At 44.5% G+C, this 21,820-nt stretch overlaps 2 protein-coding genes across 3 annotated transcripts in view; one reads left to right on the forward strand and one right to left on the reverse strand.

The window, feature by feature from the left end:
• SLC66A2 (solute carrier family 66 member 2) overlaps nucleotides 1-11,004 on the forward strand; it is a 62,912-nt gene extending 51,908 nt beyond the window's left edge. For both annotated transcript variants that reach the window (XM_014877647.2, XM_014877639.2), the window contains one exon: nucleotides 8,253-11,004. In XM_014877647.2, the coding sequence (XP_014733133.2) occupies nucleotides 8,253-8,460 (208 nt within the window). In that variant the 3' untranslated portion in view covers nucleotides 8,461-11,004. The remainder of the gene's footprint in view (nucleotides 1-8,252) is intronic.
• Nucleotides 11,005-14,708: 3,704 nt separating this feature from the next.
• KCNG2 (potassium voltage-gated channel modifier subfamily G member 2) overlaps nucleotides 14,709-21,820 on the reverse strand; it is a 52,436-nt gene continuing 45,324 nt past the window's right edge. Inside the window, exon 3 of the mRNA XM_088168429.1 lies at nucleotides 14,709-17,125. Within this exon, the coding sequence (XP_088024555.1) occupies nucleotides 16,331-17,125 (795 nt within the window). The 3' untranslated portion in view covers nucleotides 14,709-16,330. The remainder of the gene's footprint in view (nucleotides 17,126-21,820) is intronic.

Below are 21,820 nucleotides of genomic sequence, written 5' to 3' on the forward strand. Positions count from 1 at the left end.
GCATGAGCCAGCAGCTGTGCCTGCAGCTCCACCAATTGCAATGCCATGAGTGGGAGGTGAGAGACAAGGAAGCAGGGACAGATCCTCGAGAACAACTTCACGAGTGAGATGTTGAAGGATGGTGTAATTTAGGTGTGCTCTGCAGCATTCTCATTACACTGACAGTACCATGTGTGTTGGCAGCTGACTGTGGTTATAGCGAGAGGTGCAGGACGTGATTTTCTGCCCTGGCACCAGTGGAAATCTGGTCCCTGCCATGGTTGCAGTCTCAAGCTTCCCAATTCACCAGCAGCAGAAACAGAGCCTGTCTGATCTGTGTTCATACCACAGATCTAAGCAGACCTGAGCTTTGCAGTCCGGCTGGCATCCGTGTCTCCTGCAGAAAGGACACTAGTGTCAATTGTGGCTCAAATCTCTCCTCTGATCCACAGAAGAGATTTATTTTCACACTTGCTTCACAGAACTTGGGTTTTTTTGTGCTGTTTAAGACCTGCTGCCCTTCTGTCTGCGGTACAAGTTATAGAGTACTAGAAGAACTTGTAGCTGTTAAGGGTTACCAGTTTCTGGACCCCTACAGACTGGACTTCAGGTACAGCTGCTTGGCATAGTTGGGGGCCATATTAGTGATCCTGGACTACCTCCTGGCCCTGTGCAGCATGTCTTGCAGTTTCCTCTTGACTATCCTTTCATAGACATGTTCTAACAAATACTGGCTTTTGGCTGGATATGCTGCATGGGATCGAAATGCCTGACACTGCCATTCCTGGATGTTTAGAAAACAGATACTCATGGAAAAAAATTGACAAATACCCATTTACCCTGTTTTTCTGTGAAACTTTTTTGTTTAGCTGAACCTTTCTGTGTTTGTTTGCATGATGATTTTTCAGAGTGAAACCCTGCATTTCATTTTCCTCATTGATGAGTACAATCCTTGAAAAATCACAGGAACTTTCAGATAATTTGCTCTTGGATTGTAGCCAACTGTGGAATCAGTTGCTTGTGGATATGGCTTTAAATCAATTGCTTCAGCTTGGTTACAGAGGTCCAAAATAAATACTGGATCTCTCTTGCTGCATGATCCTCTTAACTCCTGCTAGTAATGTGGGGCTGGACAGATGTCTTTCTCTGGAGATGGTCAGTGCTGCTTCAGCCTCAGAGGAATTGCTGAGAAGTGAGGTAAGGCACCCACACCAAGCAGGGCACGTAGGACTGTTGAACAGTTTCATGCTTGGATTCCCAGCTGGCTGTGCAATATTTAAAACAAGATCTTTGCTTGTTCACACAGAAGGACCTGTCTTAGGGTATGCACACTTAGTTTCCATGTTTTCAAACTTCAGACACTTTGGATATCTGATCCGTGTGTTTTCTTTTTCTTCTTTTCCTTTTAATAGTTTTTGGCAGGCTAAGCAATTTGGTTAACATGAGGAGGACTCCTTTTTTTTGTTAAGCCATATGGCATTTTGTTAGAAACAAGTATTCTATTTATTAATTTTTGTTTGTTTTGTGCAGTGTTAAAAATAACATGGCATTTGTGTTTCATGTTTTCTGGTATGTGTTTCACTGCTGTAGGCAGACTAGCCTCTGATTGAAGTGCAGTGTTAGGGATGCTTGCTGTCTTTTCTAAGTAGCCTATTTTGGAGCTGCAAATGGGAGCTGAAAGTTTTCCAAAGTCAGGATGTTACAACTGAATCTGCCTTCTCTTCCAGACATTCCTGTGCAAATGCCTTGTGGGAGGTAGCAGCTTAAAAGGTTGCCGGAGAGATACCTTCTGTACCTTCCTCACTTCACAAAACCAAATGCAGCTTTGAAAATACTCACTGACAGGCTGCTTCTGTGTGGACTTTATTCCTGAATGAAATACAGTATTGTCAGCTTTTAAATTATTTTATTCTGCTTTTCTATCCCATCATTCAAAGGTTTGTCTCTGTGTTCTAACATGCATGAAAGTCAAGTGCTAATGTAGAAAATGAAGAATATGAAGAAATATCTGAAACTGTGGCAGTCCAATCAGATTTTCTGATTTGGCAAAACCTGTGGCCAAGATGTGGGGAAATTGCCCATGATGTGAGGCCATGACGTGTGCAAGTTGCGGACAGCTTCCACTGATTCTTGAACGAAGAGTCCAGGCTAATTCTCTTCTTTACGTAGATAAAGGTCAATAAATTATGTTCTTTTTTTCTCTTATCAAACATAACTTAGAAGTTTTGAGTTCATCGAATGTCTCAGCATAGTTAGCCCTAAGTTTTTGACTGTAGCAGGATGTAATTACATCAGGGCAACACGTACCTCCTGTTGCTATTTGTGCTGAAACGTCTGCTGAAACCACTACAGGATTTTTCAATGGAAGTCATTGTCTAATGTCTGATTCTCTCGGTGTCTTCCAGCAGCAGGGTATTTTTGGGTTTGTGTGTTAAGCTACAAACATGCAGAGTCATAACATCAGTGTGAGAAAATCTGCAGTGCAAACAGGAAGCAAGGACTGCTGTGTCTTTTTCCTTCTGCATGTGTTTTGCTCAGTCCCAGCCTATGCTCTGCAAACTGCTTCTCTGCAGCCCTGCTGCTGTTTGGATGGAGGGTTGCAACAATCTTAAGACAGACTGGGAACAGACAGGGAAGTGGAAGTAGGGGCTTCACATCTCATATTCTTTTACCAGATCCTTCTTTTTGGTAGTTTTTCTTCTTTCAGATGAAGGAAGAAGAAAGGTGTAATGATCCACAAGTGACTAATGTTGAGCAGAGTGTGCAAAGACTCTGAGGGAAAATCAGAGACTTGAGACTGTTGCAGCCAGGTTTTGCACAGAAGGAATGAAGATGCTGAAAAGCTTTGATTGGAATAGCTTTTTTGTTTATCTGGATAAGGCAGATTGAACCTGAATATCTAGCAGATATAATTGTTTTGTAAATTACTCACAGAAATAATCAACAGAATATGGTTTGGGTTTTTTTTTTCTCTTTTGAATATAGCTCCTTCTACATCTAAATAATTCCAGAAATAATTCTATAAAAGTTAAGGTTTGTTGGCTAACTGCAGATACCATGTTAATGATACCTGTTTTTTTACCTCTAGTTGCTGTCACTTCATGATTAATATACAACATACAGGGAACCTGAATGAAGAAAGTTATTCCGTTAGAAAAGTGATTACTGTTTTCCAGCATGTAATTTATTTATTTAGCAAATGAAGACGGGTACAGCTTGTTTATGAAATCTGCTATCAGTGGTAGAGAGCAGCAGCACCATAGGGCATTTTCATATTACGATATTGATAACCATCATTTAGCAACCCACCCCTAGTCTAGTTTGTGATCAGAAGGGCTGGTATCTCTCTGAGAATTAATTCCAGCAGCAGAATAAGTAAGTGCTCTTTCAGATTTTGAAAACAATTGAAAAAATACCAGCTTTTTCTCTTTGTGGTCACTTGCAATTTTCTCAGACTTAGCAGTGGCTGTTACTACATTAACAGCCCCTCAGCTGTGAGGAAGGTGCTTGCCTTTTAGGAGGTTTGTTGTCCTTGGATACTGCAGTGCTGATGTACATTACTGGGAAGTGCTATTTTTACCTCAAGTCTGCCTCAGCCTCTGGCAATACCAGCTACTTGAACGCAGCTCCTGCCTCTCTGGTTGGCATCTCTGTTGTCACACAGACAAATGCTGCCATTTGTTTATTTCTGCATCCCCAGGTTGCTCTCTGGCACTGCTCACCCCTAACCTGCTTGCTCATTTGTGCTAAGAGCAGTTGTGCTGTCCTCCTAGAGCCTATCCTCCATATTGACAAGGTGAGCATTTTCTGCCTTCCACATCTCCCCAGCTTAGCTCTGGGCTATTTTGGGAAAGAAATATTTACTCCTAAGTCCTGCTTTGCGTTGTAGCCAATGTTGCACAGAACAGCTTGGCTTGTGTGACTTTGCACATAGCAGGAAGATGGAGTGTGATGTTGGACTCTGTGAGGTAGTCTGGGAAATTTTTGCTGGACGCAGCCTCTTTGTGCCATGCTCTCCAGTGTCAGACAGTGTTGATGGTGGCCCCTGACTGTCTATTGTAGCAAAGCCTCCTCTGCATTAGTCTAGCACTGTGAAGCCAAGGGTCAGACTCTGATGTCCAGAGTCTGAGGTTGGTTGTATGAACATCTCCAAGACTGAATGCCGGGTCCTGCACTTGGGTTGCAACAAGCACAAGCTATGGGCTTGGGAAAGAATGGCTGGAGAGGTCCTCAGCAGAAAAGGATCTGGGGGTGCTGGTTGACATCCACCTGAATATGGAGATATTTAAAAGATGTGCAGATACACCACTTAGGGGCATGGTTTAGAGGTGGACTTGGCATGGTTGGGTGAGTTTAGGTTAATGTTTGAACTCAGTGATCTTAGAGGTCTTTTCCAACCTAATGATTCTCAGCAAATACAGGTTTACAATAGAGCAGTGGAGCAGGGGCTTAAGTGTGCTCTCCCCTTTTTGTTCTTTCTTCTCCATAACCAATTGAAAATTCCCATTTCTTTTGGGCAATAAAATGCTCCCTTTTTCACAGACACTATTCTTTTCTACACCAGGGCAGGTAAGGGGCAGCCCGAGCTAGAATGGTGTCTTTCTTGTCTACCCCAAAACTAAGAACAAATATAAGAATTACCTCTCTTCCCCAGGTGACTGGGTAAAGTTGAGAAGCTGCAGACAAAAACTGGCTTTTCTGTGCAATGTGGCATCCTGAAGTGACACAATAGCTGGAAGGTATGAGGACAGTGACAGTGTATCCATGCCATCCATCCCTCATAGTCATGCACGCAATGCTGCATCATTGCAAGTGACATCTGCATATGCAGCAAGGACAGAGCAATTGCAAATCCCAAATCAGGGGGAGGACCATTACTATTGGACTGTGAATCTGGAAACTAGGACTTGACAGAAGCTGTGTTGATGGTGTAAGCTTTATCCAACCCATCTCAGGCCTGTGATGTGGTAGTAGGGCATGGCCAGCTCTGTTTCTGCCAGAGTGCCACACAGACACTCGACGGGTTTCTCAGCAAGCTTTGAGGCTGTGTGTGCAAACAGTTGCTGGTTGAGATAAGAGAGAGCCAACAGCAGTTGTAGCTTTTCCCCTCCCCGGAGTGGGCATTCCCCCGGAGTGGGAGACACGTACTGACTTGGAGAGGGTGCTGCAGGGCTGTTCCACTCACATATTTTCACTTCCTCTCACCTGGCTACTGTGTAGTGCAGCAGTTTTTGCCCCCCTTCTTAAATACATTATCCCAGAAGTGCTACCACTGTAATTGATGGGCTCAGCCTTTGCCAGTGGCAGATCCATCTTGAAGCCAGCTGGTATTGGCTCTCTTGGACTTAGAGGAAGCTTCTGGCAGCTTCTCACAGAAGTCACTTTGTAGCCTGCCACCCTGGCCCCTGCTGCCAAAACCTTGCCACACAAGCCGTCTACCCCAAATTCAGGTCATCTTCAAGTACTTGCGTACCAAGTTTCCAGCTCTCTTCCATTCCTGTCATTCCCTGTCCCGTTCCAGTCTCTTTTTTTCTATCCTCTTCTCATCTGACCAACTTCTTGGTTCCTCTGCTGTCTTCTTTGCTTTCCTCTGTGGCTCTTCATTGCCTTTTCTCACCTCTTGCATAACACTGTCCCCATTTCCTTGCTAAGCTCTTTGTGATTACTCCACACACCTTTTGGTCTCTGCTGGATGTGCTCCTTTTGTCCAGTCCCAGCCTCTCCTCTGGGAGGGCAGTCAGCACTCCCACAATCACTACTTTGCATCAGCCCTGAGAACATCGGTGCAGCTGCAGGACTAAGTGTTGTGGGATGTCACATGTTTTCTGTATTTTATTTTCATTGTACCTTGGTAATCTGCAGGTTTTCTCTGCTGCTTTGTCCAAGCTACTGGACAGAGAAGGATGTATGTTTTTTGGTACACAGACCAGTGGCTCTTCATTAGCTCTTTAAATTACCTGTAGCATTTTTTAAGGATCATTTTTGTCAAGGACAAGTTGAGATTTTCGTGTGTGTGGAGCATTCTCATGTCCTAGTGAGAACTCCAGGCATGATGATGATGTCCTTGAGTGTCAGATGTATGAGCTGAAGTGAGGACTCTGGAACATGCAGAGGCTGTCAGAACATGCACCGTTTTCCAGCCAGTATTGCAGACTGTCAGCTTCACAGGTGGCTTCCTACCAAAACACAGACTTGCTTTGGCAAACTTGGCACAACATGTGACACAGCTAGAGGTGTGCTTGGCTCTTGTGGTGCTGCTGAACCTTAAGTTTTCCCTGAGTGATTGATTATTCTTTCTTTGAGGGGGTTAACTCTTCTGAAGGCTGTACATCTTCTAACTATATTTTCTCCTCCACAACTGCACTTTACTGTAAGGTCACTTTAAAATCCAGCTGGCTTTCTCCATTGGGAATGAGTGGCAAATATCCTTTGTATTAAGGATATTTGTTAAATTCCTATTCAACTGTCTCATGGTATCCCTGAATTGCCCACAATGAGCAGTTAGTTTGATTGGCCTGGTTGAGCATGTGCTTTTAGTGAGGGTGCCTAGCCATACCAGGACAGATTCACAATTAAATTGTGATCAGTTGCCCAGCAAACACTAATGCATTCAAATCAAAGGAGGAGAAATATTGACTGCCAGCAAGCAAGGTGCCAGTTTTATTACCCTCAGAGTTTATTGCCCTCCTAATTAAAATCTCAATAAATTCCAACCACCTATAACTGTAAGTGTGATGTAAGGTGACTTGGTGTGACTGGGAACGTGCACAGGCAGGTGGTGCAGGCTGTTTGCACCAAGCACAAATGACATGTAGAGTTCAGCAGTTGTTTTCTTTCTCTGATTATTTATTTACGTTTTTAGAATGACCTTGGATGGGGAATGACTGCTCACTCCATCCCATATCCTTGTTTGCAGTTCCACACAGATTCTGTGGAAGGTCCTGATTGTATATCTGTTCTGTGCTCTGGGCCATGTGACCAGTTACAAAAGGCTCCTGTTTCCCTAGTGTGATGGGGCTGTACAAATTGATGCTCTTGGCCACCTATCCCGTGTAGGGAAAGAATGGGCTGCAGCATTTGGCTTGCAGTGGCATTGTGCACTTGTGCCCAAAACACAAATCCTGTGAGCTCCTGCCTGAGTGTTTGAAAAATGAACATTAAGTCAGCAAATGCCCTGCTGCATGGGCCTGACTGTGTGTGATGAATTGGAGTCTGTGCTGGCAAAACGTAAATTGCTTGTAATTATGACAAATCATGTGCAGTGCTCATACTGTGAACTATAAAGCTTTTGTCCACTGCTGCTTATCCAGCTGCTTAAAAAGCACTCCCGATAAAGTGCATGAAACTCAGAAATGGCCTTCCAGGTTTGGTTGTTCACATTTTGTTGAGGACACTGAAAATAACTTGGTCTGTTTGAAGAACTTACTTCTATTCCCCAGAGTTTCTCCTAATGTGGGGAAGCAGGAGCTGGACTACAGGACAGGGAATGCTCAGCAGAAGAGCAAGATGAAAGCAAGTTTGGTTATTAAAAGGAACTCTGAGCATTGCTCTTGATCTGTGTCCTTGATAAAATCCCTAGTGCTGTTCATCCTTCTAGTAACAGCTGCAGGCATGTAATTTCTCCTCTTTCTGTGTTGCTGGACAATCTGTCTGCTTTTTTTGATTATGCATTTTCTGCAGTTAGGAGGGATTTCTTCTGTCTATTTTCTTTGTTTCAGCAGATGCTAAAAGTGTGCATGCATGAGAGAGCAATCTGTGTGTTGTTTTACCTTGCATGAGCACAGAATGGCATGCACAAGAAGTGACTGCTGGGATGAATTGCTTTTCTTTTCTTTTTTCTTTTTTTTTTTTTTTTTCTTTTTTTTTTTTTTTTCTTTTTTTTTTTTTTTTTCTTTTTTTTTTCCATGCACTGTTTTACTTGGTTTATGGTCAGTGCTGTCAGCATGAGGCAGTCATGTTTACAGAGCACCACTGAGTCAAATGTCTTAGCTGGATATTTCAAAATGTTGGATACCTTCATAGCCACAGGTATTCAGAGCTGTAATTGCTGAGATAAGAGTGCTGCAGTTTGTGGGGCAGAGAATTTGATCCTCCCTTCCAAGTACAGTGCTGCCTGTCTCGGCTAGGCACGCTGTCTGCCCCTGTCAAGGGGAGTCCCAACGCACTGTTGGGTATAAATTCGAGCTGCAGTAGGTGGCATCCTCTGGCACAGCAGGTCTAATCCAAAGCAAGGTTCTTCTCAGTAAACACTCTTCCCTTTTTTTGTCTTTTAGCATCAAGATGGTGCTGATGTGGACCAGTGGGGACACGTTCAAGACTGTTTACTTCATCCTGAATCAAGCCCCTTTCCAGTTCTCCATCTGTGGACTCCTGCAGGTATTTGTGGACATCGCTATCCTGTTGCAGGTTTACTTGTACAGCCACTATCCTCAGAAGCCCGTGTCCCACACTGCACACCCAGCCAGCACCAAGGCCCTGTGAGCAACTTGGCTGGGCAGGTTGCAGATCAGCAGAGTCAGCCATGGCATCTCTTCTTCCACTTGTAAATACTCCTGTGTTGCCAAGTTGAAAGCAGAAACGAGAACAAGGATGGAAAATATAGCTGCACGTCCAGCTCAGGAGGTTCTGTGTTAAATAACTTGCTCTGTTTACGACTTAGCTGTACAAAACCGTTTCCTGGTGGGGGGAGGGGCACTTTATTTTGCATACGTACCTATGAGCCTTATTAATTCACAAATGTTTGTATATTAATCACAAGGGCTGGATGGTTTGTGTTTTTAATGCTATTTAAAAATGTTACACCACAGAAATTATAGGATATTTTGTCTGAAACTTCTACCTATTTATAAAATATAAAGTCTGTATATTGGTGGGAAGTTTGTGGCATATACTAGCGTTCAGTATCTCCATGATGGAGGAAGAAGTATTGAAGAGCAAATCCAGGAGCTTTCTCTTTTCTCTATAAGGATGTCTGGTGAGAGAAGGTGGGGATGGGAGGCCCTGCAAAGAGGTGAGCAGCCAGAAATGAGCCAGCCGCAGATGCTGTAAAGCTAGAGTGAGCAGATGTTCATCCCCGCTGCAGGAGGACCCATGGAGGAGAGATGATGGAGGGGGTCTGATGGTGCTGGAGTCACATCAAGATCTGGCACAGCCAGTCAAACATCCAGGCAAAAGGAGGAGACTGCAGGGAACTTAGGCAATCGTGCTCTGGAACTATGTGGTGTGGGAATAGCCTGCCCTGCACTTGGGGGGCAGCACTGCCCCTGCAGCTGTGCACAGGATAGAGCTGGGCTGTAGAGTGTCTTTCCCAAACCAAAGGGCCAGCAGATGGGTGTTCACCAGGCAAGTATTTCTAGATGGTGGCTGAGCCACAAAGATAGAAGCAGGTCCACTTTTATTGGCTCAGAAATGAAAAAGTTTGAGACAGAGAAAAAGCTGTATCCCCTGGAGTAGGACCAGCACCTGACAGCTTTATTTGTTGAGGCTGAGATTCGTATTCTTGTTGTTCAATGCCAAACAAGAACCAGGTTATGTTTTGGGGTGTTTCCTGCATTGGCCCAACAAGGAAGGAGTCCATGTTTTCCTTTACTGTTGCAAACTTCTAGGCTCTTGAAGAAGAGATTCTTCTCTTTTAGAAGAATCAACAGCCTGTACTGAGAGGGACTGAGAAAGCTGAGAGACTGTTTATGTAGATGTTGTCTCTAAAGGCTATTAGCCAGCATAGGTCACCGTGCTCTGTCTGTGCAGTTGATGGAGGTGTGGACCCCTGGGGGCTGTGACCAAGCCCCTGGGCTCCTGTTGTGACACTGCTGTCATGAAACTGCCGCGGGTGATGTGAGGAGGTCATAGCAAGGCCCTTGGTCTCAGAACAGCTATGCCTGTGCTGCTTCCTTCATGGGGCTTCCTCCCTCTGCTGGGTGAGCTCCATCTGGCCACAGGCAAGGTGTTGGACAGATTTTTCAGGATAATTTTTTTCTGTAAGAATAGCCCGAGAGCTTGTTTTCTTAGCAGTGGCAGCAAGTCTGAGGTTTGATAACTTCAGTGTGTAAATCAGATACTTCCCCTACCACGCTTTCTTTGGGAACCTCACGATTTGAGTCTGGACTGTCTTCATTGGTGGCAAAGTGTCCAGTGGAGGGGAATCACACTGTGCACTGACTCCATGCTCTTTGTTCGATACCATACTCTTCTAGGCCTGAAGTGACCTTACAAAGACAATGTACTCAGCATGGCAGACTATGAATGTTTTGTTCCTCTCTTTTCTCCAATGTTCTGGTTGTGTTACAAGAACATCTGGGCTTTTGTCTTTTTTAATTGAAAAACTTTAACAACTGGCTTCTCCGGTATGCTGCTTTAATGAGGATTGTATTTCTACTGTTTGAAAACAAACACTTTCTTGTGTGTTTTAATGGTCTGAAGGGTTTTTTTTAATAACTTGTAATGGTAAGATTTTTGTATTTGGTGGTCTTTTTCTAATATTCTGCAAAACAGGGATGTAAGAAATTAATGGTTTGTAAGAAACATACTTTTGTATGTTATAGCTTCATCTGGGAGTGCACACTTTTGGCCACCTCTTTGGCTTTGAACTACAGATATTACTGAGGATAAAACAATTTCTGCTTTTTCCTTTTGGGTTTCTTCCTTGGGCGGATTCTTGAGTCTGTCATCAGTACCTAAACCAGCGAGCTCTGCAGACCAGTATCATTTACACCCGAGCAGCAAATGCTGGAAGAGAAGCCAGTGAAACCATGTCCAAGTCATCTTCTGTATGTGGCATTTAGCAAGTAGGACTCTTGGCCAGGAACTCTAGAACTTCTTGCAAGGTACTTTAGGGACAAAGTGTTACAGAACTTTTGTTTTGTTCTCTAATTGTCAGGAAGTATCTGTTTCAATGATCACCTCAGAGAATAAGAAATCGCTTACTTTAAATACATCTCTTTGAATGTATGGCACATTTCATGGACTTTATTTTTTTCTGTCAGTTGCAATGTTTTTTTTTAATAAAAATTACCTATTATATATAAATTTCAGTGTTGCTTTGTTTTGTTCAGGTACAAAATGTGCGCTTCTTAACTCTTACTATAAATCATCTTGTCAGAAGTGTTGTTGGTATGAATAACTAGCGTGGTTTTTCCTTCTGATGAGTGAGTAAGCACAAGGCATAAATTGTCCTGAAGTCATGATGCACAGTAGGTATTCTGGATTTCTGTCCCCTGCTTTTCCATACATACCAGGGTAAACTTAACCGCTGAGACCACATAACTCGTTTGCGTTTGCAGTGCTCACAGTAAAAACCAAATTACTAACAGATTATTACATAGCTTTAAAAGAACCCTGTGTCATGCAGACTGCAGACTGAGCTTGAAGATGGGACACAGATGAGGGATGTGCTCTTGGCAGCCTCTCTGCACAGAAGATGAGGACACTGAGTCTGTCATCTCTTGGCCAATTGCTGCCCCAAGAGAAGTCTTGGCCACCCTCCCCGTTCGTTCTGGATGGGAAAACAAGCCAAGACTGTCAGGAGCAGCCTGGCAGCCACTGTGCACCTCCTGGATCCTGCCAGGCCGCTGATCCAGGATGTTGGGCTTCTCTGGCATGGAGAGGTGGTTTGCTATTGCTGTATGCAGTGACTGCAGGAGCTGCAGAAGGGGAGTTGGGGAGGAGAGAGGGCTGGGAAGGGCAGGAGGAGAGATGTGAGCTTGGTCAGATACGGGGCTGAAGGGTGATACTCTTGAAGGGACGGGAAAAGAAGGAAAGGCAAAACATGAAGGTAAAGGTAGGTAAATCAGCAAAGTGGGCAGGAAAGGAGGAGGAATGTGAGTGTGGGAGTAAACCTGTTGCAGTCTGCTGGCAGTGGAGACCCAAGCAGTTCTCACAGCAGCTAAGACTGCTCAACACTCGCAGTGCCTGCACCTTCTCTCCCAGAAGAGTGGGAGATGTGACACCAGTGCTGGTGTTACTGGCTGCTGCTTTGGCCTTCACTGTGGGGAAGCCAATGGTGGGGCTGGCCCCAAAGGAAACAATGGGGAACACAAATCTCTGGGTGCTGCAGCAGCCAGGGCAGCAGCCCAGCCCTGCTGGCTGGTGCAGTGCTGCTCCAGGTCTCCCTCAGGGCGAATCTCTCCCTCTGCTGTGCATGGTAGGCGTGGTCTGCACTGTTGCTCCATGGAGGGAGAAATGTCATGGTTAGATGTTTGTTATACATGCAGTTAGGTACAATTAAAAACATTTTAAGACATAAAATAAAGCTCACATTTGGTACTGGGTATTAAGCAAAAATTAGCCCACGGGTTCTGCTTGTTAAATCTGATTGTGATCCTTAGGCTTGAGAGCCAAGCGGGCTTCAAGGACCTGACTGACAACTGTAGCCTTGTTGGAGGCTTTCTGTAAGAAAGAAGACATCAATATGTAAGTCACCAGTGTGCCAATAAATAAACGCTGCCTGGATACGTGTGCCAACAGCAGTTAATAAAAGACGAGGACTAGAACATAATGTAAGGTTCACCCTGGGGCAGGGGCAGGTCTTCCTGTAAACAGCCTTGTAAAGCAGCCAGTCCCGAGTGGATGTCAGCATCTAGAAATGCACTGACAGCAAACACAGCATTGCAGACCCCACTCCTGCCCTTGTGTGTCCCGGCTTATGTGCACTTGGCTCTGGTAGGTGCTAGCTGGTGGACTGAGGGGCTTTGCTCAGCTGCAGATGGGCCAGCAGCACCACCCTGGATTTCTCTACCCATCAGCCCTTCCATGTGCCTCTGTCCTCTTCCATGCCAAGGCTTCACAGTCTTCTAAGGCTGTCGCTTGAAGGTGCCAAGGGGAAGGCCAAGGATGCTTTGTCCCCTGAGGCATCTGCTGTGAGGCTGCCATAGCCTGTGCCTGTTCTGGCCTCAGCAGTGTGGGACAGCAGCCTCTGTCCGGCTTACAGCTGAGGAGATGATACCAGCATCACATTTTTCTTTGCATTACTGCTTTGTCTTAACTGAGGCTGCTGTGCAAGAGGAGGTGGCTGTGCACATGCTGTGTATGAGCTGAAGCTGTGTTTGACTTTGTGCCATTCTCTTTAACTCTGTCCCTTTAGCAGTTAAGTACATCCTTAAGTCTCCTAAGTTAGGGTCTTCATGGCTAGTGTTGCCAGCTGCTAGAGTTTGTAAGATTCATGCATGCTCCACCAAGGTGGACATGTAGAAGAGATGGCTTTGCTCATGTGTTTAAATTCTTTATCCCATATGAGAGAGGAATATTTTTTCCTTTTCTTTTTTTCTTTTTCCTTGAGGCAAAACTAGTGTGCTACAATTGTGAAGCACTTAGTTGTTCAAAGAAACAGGCATAACTACCTGCTGGCACTGATGTGCCTGCAGACAGCAGTGTGGCATTTATTATAGTTAGAGATAAATGGCCTTAAAATCATCTGTGTGCTGTGTCAAAAAAACCCCAACTACCATACACAACAAAATCAACATTCTCCAGCAGCTGATCAAAAGTAGCAAGCATCACTCATACCAACAGCTGCCCTGGGTGAAATTCATTCTCCTTCAAGTGTCTTTTATGTCTGGCAATGTGTGCATCACAACTTTATACAGCTTCCAAAAATAATTTGTTTAAAAGGTTCCTAGTTTATATTTGTTTCCTCATCTGTCATCCCAATAGATGAAATGAAACTTTATTAAAAGCCAGGCTTTGACTAGGAGACAAAATGAGTGGGTTTTGTCACTTTATTAAAACTCTGCGCATGCTGGAATTAATTATGTGCCTTTTGAAAAATACAAAGAACTCACTGTTGTAGGACAATAGCAACTTGATGGAGAACAGCAATAATATGGTATGTGTCATCAGTCTGTTTTTCTACACAGCTGCTGAGCTGCAGTTTTCTGTCCCACCACTGTTTTTTTCGTGCTGCAAGGCCAAAAGCTGCATTGATTTGTGGTTATTTGTTAACTCTGCAAGCGTGAAACTCTTCGTTCTGCATGGATGTCCACTCCAGTGTGGCTTTTCTAGTAGTAAGGTAAGGGTGCTTGCAGTTTGTGGGCTTCACCACCTCGAGGAGATGCATTCTGCACTCTCCATGCACACTAACCACAGTCGCTTCATTCACACTGGAGATGGAGCATGAAACACACCTGGGTGTGCATGAACCAAATCACCACGAGGAGTGAACTTTTGAGTCCACCTAGTGAGTCTGTTGGGTGCTGACTTAACACTGAGGATCTGATTGTCGCCTGGATGCAATGCTGCCCCTTAGCACCAGGCCACACTGTCCCCTTGCCACTGTTCTCTTTGCTGGTTTGCAATCAGCTGGCTGCAAAGCTGTGTCCCTGATGTCAGACCTTAGTAATCCTTAATGAAAGAAATGCCTGCACCGGGAATAAAAAACCAATAAAATTAAAATCTTTCATGAGTCACAGCAAGCCAGTGCTGGCATTGCTTTGCCAGGAGCCTGAGTCAGCCCAGCCACCAGCCACCAGCCCTTGGCCCTCCTCTCTAGCACAAGGAGCAGATGTGTTCCCAGTGCTGCTGGGCCATGAAGGGTGGGCAGAGCCCTGGTGTGGGCACCTGCATTTGGTTTGCTTGCAGTTCTTTACAGCTGGGGCTTTGCTCACCCTGCAGGGTAGGGGACTCAGTTTTGCTGCCTCCATCTCCTGCAGTGCTCAGCAGCCAGTAACATGTATTACTTCACATCAGCACAGCAAAACACCACCTCCCTCCACACCCAAATCACCAGACACGAAGAGTCAGCAACAAAGCTTTTAATTTTTATTAAAATAAACGGTAACTTTTCCATGTCCTTTGCTTCATTCCTATAAGGAATGGCTTAATATGAGAGTTTGCTAATGTAGGATTGGTTTTACAACATAAGCCGAGGCAAAATAAACCCCAAACAACAGACCAGACAAATCCCACCTTCAGTACATCAGGTTTTGTTCCCTTCCTGGTGGGTGGAGAATATGGAGGGTGACACTGCATGGCTTTAGTACAGTAGGATTGTAGGTACAAGAGACCGTTGGGTTCCATCTCCCTTTATTCCCTGATCACATCCTACCTATAGGAGCACTGAAAGACCCACACAGCATCCTGACGTGGACCAGCTGCACAGCTCCTCCAGGGTGGAGGCTGGAAAGCTCATGCATGGGGTTGGCATCAATAAGCAAACATGCAGATGCCACCATATGATTCATTTTCCCTTCAAATTGACTTAAATCCTTTGAGAATCAGAAGAGCCAGAACACTTGTTCTAATGACAGGATTGCCTTTTTCTTAGTAGGAGGGCTACTAAAAGGCTAACCAAAAGGCTACTCCTAACGCAGAGCACAGCTGCTGCACTGCAGCTGGGGCCAGAGCCCACTGAAGGTGTCTCACTGGCTTTACTGGGTTTGTACTGTTCCTCTACTCCTGTTTGCACACAACTGCACTCAGTGCAGCCACCACCACCGAGGAACACTGTACAGAGCTGGGATTCACTGCTGGTTTACCATCACCCTCCTCTTCTTGAGCTACATGTAGTTCAGATTGGTTCAGTTGCCTGTGAAACACATTTCTCCATACATGAGAGATGGAAATAGTTAACAGAAAGTGGAGAAACATCATCATTTGTAATGGTATTTTTTACATTCAACTGTTAGCAAAGGAAAAATAACCAAGTTAACATTTAGTTCCATAGTCAGGAATACTTTTTGTATGTATATTTCTGTCATGGGACTAAGATATAAAGCTTAGGATAGTAAATATGCATCTCTACTAAATAATGCAAACTGTGCTCACACACAATTCAGAGCTGGCAGCTCTGGCTGCGCTGCCTCATCTGTAGAAGACAAAAGCAAGCCCCTGCTAAAGCTGAAGGGATGCTTCTGCCCTTCTCCTGCCCTCGCCCCTTGGCTTGCCTGAGGTTTGTATTCCTTGGTGGTGCTGCCAAAACAAACGTGCTGTGGGGCATGGCAGCACGGGGAGCCCCTTGCTCAGCCCCTCGCACAGGGAGTGCCACTGAGCAGGGTAGGGAGGAGGTGGCACACTGGTTGCTCTGCCATATGGCACCTGGCACAGGCTGTGCTTCACATTACATTCTGCTGGCTGGCTGTGTTCAATGGCTGCTCCTTGGGCGTACCCAAAAATACTTGCTCAATAGAAAAGCCCTAAGAAAAGCAATGGAGCAGAGCTGTACTTGTTAGAATGTCTAGGGGTACCTTTTAGAGGTCCCTTAAGATCAGAAGTTGGTCTTTCGAGAAACCTTGTGTGTGTGTGTGCCCCTCATTTATGTAGTTCAAGGCATTCTTCTTGCAGAACTGACCTCCCTTGTCCACTGCTTCTTGTGCTGCCAACGCATGTCCTCAGCTGTTCAGCATCAAGAACTTCTCTTGGCTTACTGGCCCACCAAGGGCAGACCCTCCTGCTCACCAGCGCTCGGCGGGAATGTCACACCGAGCCCCCTTGTACAGTCACCACCTGGGAGCTCAGTGTTCTCTTGCCGCTGGCGCACCTGCCTGCTGGCTACTCGCTGCTGCTGCTCCTTCAGCTCACTGTAGGAACGGGAAAAGGTATGAAAGATGGACGTGACCGGGAAAGCCATCAGCAAAATCCCACTCAAGATACTGCTCAGGGCTACCACCTGTCCGGGGATGCTACGAGGCACCATGTCCCCGTAGCCCACAGTTGTCATGGAGATCACAGCCCACCAGTAGCTGGTGGGGACGCTGGTGAACTCCTGCTTGGCTCCCAGTTCGCTCTCAGCCAAGTAGACCAGGGGCGAGAAGAGGGCCATGGCGACGCAGAGGAAGAGCAGGAGCAGCCCGAACTCGCGGGTGCAGCGGCGCACGGTGAGCCCCAGCGTCTGCAGCCCCAGCGAGTGCCGCGCCAGCCGCATCACGTACAGGATGCGCAGCGCCCGCAGGAAGCGCAGCACCAGCCCCACTCGCTCCAGGTACTTGTTGCCGGCTCCCCCGCCAGGCTTGCTGCTGTTCTTCGTGGAAACCACGTCCACAATGAGGGAGATGTAGAAAGGCAGAATGGCCAGGATGTCGATGATGTTGAGCGGGGTTTTCAGGAAAGCACACTTGTTTTCTGCCTGGATGGATCGCAGCAGGAATTCGAAGGAAAACCACGCCACACACACCGTCTCCAGCACAAAGATGTCGTAGCACTTCCGTGAGCATTCACCCTGGGGAGAAGAGGAGCAGGAAACACATAAAACAGGGAAGCAATAGATTTAGCCAGGGAGTGAAACAAAGAGAGAGTGTCAGTTCTTAAAGGAAAGCACCACGTGAAACTGATACGAATTATGATGTACCAAAGCAAAATCATGGCTGCTCAGAGGTACTGAAACCAGAGGCTACATGTTTGACTACGGGACAGGTGAACAATGCTCTGGAGTGTCCCAAAGCTGCCTTGGATCACTTGATGTGGTCTTATCAGCTGTTGGCCAGAGAGCCTACTGCTAAAAGGCCAATGGCTCACACTTCATTTCTAACCAAGACTTTAACACCTTTTAAAAAGGACTAATACATAAATTCATGGACTGTAATAAATGTGTGATCCTTCATTCCCTTCCTGATCAATAATAAATTGCTTACTAATGGCTCATAAACACCTACAGCATTTTAAGTTATATGCTTGGAGTTATCCATAATCTATTATTCACTAAATACAGTACATATTTTATATTCCAGTGAACATTTATTAACACACTACCCCTACAGTCAAAAGCTTATATAAAGTAGTGAGAAATGTAGGAATTTCTAAAAGAAAACAAACAAACCACAGGATAGAGTGGAGTATGGAGAGATAAATGCTTTAGTTCCTGCACCTGTAACCACTAGTGACCTTCCCCAAGCTTTCTTCCCCTGCTCTTCCCTGCAGGCTCACTTGGTGGCAAATAAAGACAGCGGTGGCTCATGAGTTATGATGCTTGTAAACAAGTCAGCCTCAGTGCACTGGAAAGGCAATAAACAATAATGCTGGTGATGGCCACTCCTTGGCTGTTAATACTGTGACAATTCCCTGCTATATCACTCTTGGTACCTCCAGCTGAAAAACAACTTCTCTAAATAAACCGATTTTGATGTGGATAATTATAGGGATAGTGCTGTTTCCTCTGTTAATGCTCCTATAAAAGTGTGAATGCTCTGGGGGCTTTGTGGGGAAGGCAAGTGTACACTTATTTAAGGGAAGTGTATATTTATTCGGTGTGTCAGTTTGAACAGCTTGTGAAACAGTTTGTTGTAAGGAGTCCATCCATCCTAGTGGGGTGTGTGACTCCCACTGGATGCAACAGGTATTGGGTCCCAATGCCCAATCTTGTTTTACTTGCCTATGCCAAATTATAGCAATAAAACATCAGTTGAGAATGGCAAGGCTGTGTCAAGCTGGTCCCCATTTCACCACTGCAGAAGCTGGTCAGCTGGCACACCTATTAACAGTTCTGCCACATACTCAGCCACAGGAGTCTTTTGCTCCAGAGAGGCAAGGAAAATTTTAATGCACAGTGCCACATCCTAACTTCATCCCTCTGGAAGTGTGTATGCACAGGTTTTTCCCTGTTTGGAAAGAAAGCAGTAGAAGACTGATGAGGCTTTTGCCCTCTTCACTAACTGCAGCCTTCCCCAAAATGTGGAGGGATTTTCAGGGGCTGCTGCACTGCCAGCAGTGAGACCAGTGTCACCACATTCAATGCAAAGCCTTGGGTGACTTCAATATGATAACCAAAATGCTGAGGCACCCTGCACATGTTACACTTAAGAAGAGATTGAGACAATAACTAAAGAGATGTCAACAAGAAAAACAGATGTGAAAAGGAATCCTCAAAGCCAGCATTTATGGTCCTTGTAGTAACCACAATAAAAAATTGTAATGCCTTGTGTTTATGGATTTTTGTTTTGTATTCCACTTCCAATTGGCACATGATGTACCTCCCACTGTTTCCCAGGGGGTCATGCTGATATGGAGAGAAAAATGACTTGTCCCATTGAAATTCCTGTCAAGATTTTAAGCATATTGCAGGGAGGAATGATAATCTTATTTTACCAGTATAGTAGCTCTGATAGCCTGTCTTTAAATTCCAAATTTTGATAGGTGTGAACGCTAGAAGGAGCTTAATTTATATCTGCCTCACCAAACTAATTTGGTCATAAGTAAGTATTTTTGTCACAATCAAAATACATAGGATATAAGGTTTTGTTTCTAGGAGCTTTCCTCCTATCACAGCATAATCATGCTGTCAGGTTCTCCTATCAAATACAGAATCAAAATGCTTTCACACCCCAACACAAATCTGGCTCTGTGAGCCAGAGACAAAGCTGGCTCTTTGACAAAGTCAATGGAAGGACTCTGCCTGTACCACTGTAACTTCTCTCTTTATGACACAGAAACCAGACCTCAGACCAATATTGTCCCAGAGCTCTGCTGCCTGGGAATCTCTCATCAGAATATGCTTGATCTCACACCTAAGGGCAATGGCTGGAGGCGATTTGCAGCTCTTCATCCTAACCTCGAAGGGGTTTAAAGGGATCAGATTGAGGTGGTAGGATCACAGTTCAGAGAAGAATAGTTATGGCTTGTGCAAAGCAACAGCAGTGACTACATAAATACCCAAATGTGCAAATTTGCTTTCTCTGGCAGGTGCACCATTACTTGGACCACCATCTATGGAAACTCAGATACACCTTGCCTTAAGAGCCCTATCTAGCAGGAAGTATTCTGGATTCTGATGTACATGTATAGACTTTTCATACCACTGAAAGTTTTAGGAAAGTCAGTGAAGCCTATGGAGAATTTAGCCTTAAAATAAATGTACAAAGTCACTAAGGTGATTAATAGCTAATTTGGCACCTAATTCCCCCAGCACTTTCTATTAGCTCCATATGGAAAGGAGACTCTCCTAAGTGCTTCTGTGTGTGAGTTTTGGTGTAGGAGAAAACAGGGGTGAAGATTGTTCCTCACTAATGGGCTACCAGGGAAGATGACTTTCAGAAGACTCTGGCTGCTGTCCCACACTCTGACACGTTTATCCTGTGTAGGTCACAGACCTAAAGCATTGCTATTTATGCCTTCAATCTTCCTGCAGAGTTACATCCCAAAGTGTGGGAGCAGCCTGGCAAACTTCGTTCAGCCAAGCTCAAGAAGCTTGGTGGAATGTGGAGCTCAGATAATCCAACACTACAGAACTGAGCTGCATCTTTGCCCATCAAGATAATGAGGAGTTGAAATTTCCACCATCCACAGCCAATGCTGGGCCCTGGCTTTTTTCCACTCTTCCCACTCTCCACAGCTGACAAATAATATGAAAGTCAAAATGTTTACTTTCAGTACAGTGGAGTGATAATGTTCTACTACACAGAGTTCGTTTCAATAGGATGAAACAATCCCCCTCTTCTAGCTAATTCAAAATGATGTCCAGCAACTTGCTCAGTATCCTTATTAACCTATCATCATTTGAACAAGCCAGGTTCTGTCCAAAGGCTGTCATAAGAATAAGAGGGTCTGGAGATGCTTTTAGAAAACTTCTGTGTGTCAATCAACCTGCCAGAGGTCTCTTTTTTCCACTAATAAAATGTCTTCCTATCCCTTGGACCATCTTTCAATATCATCTAGGTGTGACCTATTATTATCCTGGTATGTTATCAAAAGTAGCAACTCAGAATTGTATTTCATGCTCTTTGCATTTAATTTCTTCCAGTTGCAGCTACTTTTCCTTGCTGTTTTTTTTCCCCTGTTTGACTACAGCACTGGTTAAGAAAGAAAAAAAAAAGGCAATGTTTTGCTTTCTAAAGCTCCTAACTATGTGTTCCAGCCTAACTGGATGCTGTAATTCTGTTTGGTTTTTTGAGGTTTTTCCATTCAAGAAAACAAAGCAAAAATTCTCAGAAAGGCACACAGATGGAAAAAAATCCCAGGAATTAATCAGCCATTGGAACACAAAAAGCCTGCTCAAAATAGGTCTTCATAAAATCTGTATGTTCTTGAAAAAGATTGAGCTATACCAACTTATGACCATAAACATGTTCATTAACACACTGCCTTTTACTTTTTATAAGCAAAACAGCTCTGTCTCATACCAAGTAACGAAATATCTTCACCCTGTAATCTAATGGATACATTTTTATTCCTACTTTTTCATATTTAGATTGATGAAATTGAGCTGCAGGGAAAACAGTTGTTCTTCACAAAGTGTGTATATTTATTCATCTGTGTACATTTGTTTCTTTGAAACAGCGAGTTGGTTTTTTTTGTTTTGTTGGGTTTTTTTTGTGCAGAAATTTCTTGAGTCTGAGAAATTATCTGTAGCTGCACAGGATTTGGGGCTATATACTAATGTCAACACAGGACACAAGGAAAGAGAGTGAGAAAGGCATCAGTGAGTAATTCTGTGCAGTCAAATTAATGTCACTCTCCTTCATTAGGACCTATAGAAATTTGCTGTAAAAAAGCCAACCACAGCATCTTTCTTCTGGAGGAACGTTTTCTTTGCCAAAAGTTCCTTTGGCAAAAGGAAAATTACAAAAAGGAAAAACGGTGTCACTTGAGTTCAAATCCATTTGTTCCATTTCAATTCATTGTTCTGTATGGCCTGCCTAAAAGTTGCAAACATCTTTCAGAAACATTTTGGTTTGGCTTGCAGTGTCTATTTCACTTGTGCTTCCCTGTACTGAACCTCATAAAAATTCTCCACTGTGCGTTGTGTGACTTCTTGGCCCTGCCTTTGTCCTCTGGTCTCCTGAGAAGAAATTGTGACTCTTCCTCAGATTCTTGAAGGCTTTGACACCATCTTCTAATCCCTCTGCATTAGAAGATGTCAAAAGCCAGATCACCTCTCACTGCCCCAGTTCTTGTGTTGCTTTCCATGCACTTTTTTGTAAGA

This window comes from Sturnus vulgaris, chromosome 1 (assembly GCF_052056855.1).
Source record: "Sturnus vulgaris isolate bStuVul1 chromosome 1, bStuVul1.hap1, whole genome shotgun sequence".
Classification (NCBI taxonomy): Eukaryota; Metazoa; Chordata; class Aves; order Passeriformes; family Sturnidae; genus Sturnus; species Sturnus vulgaris.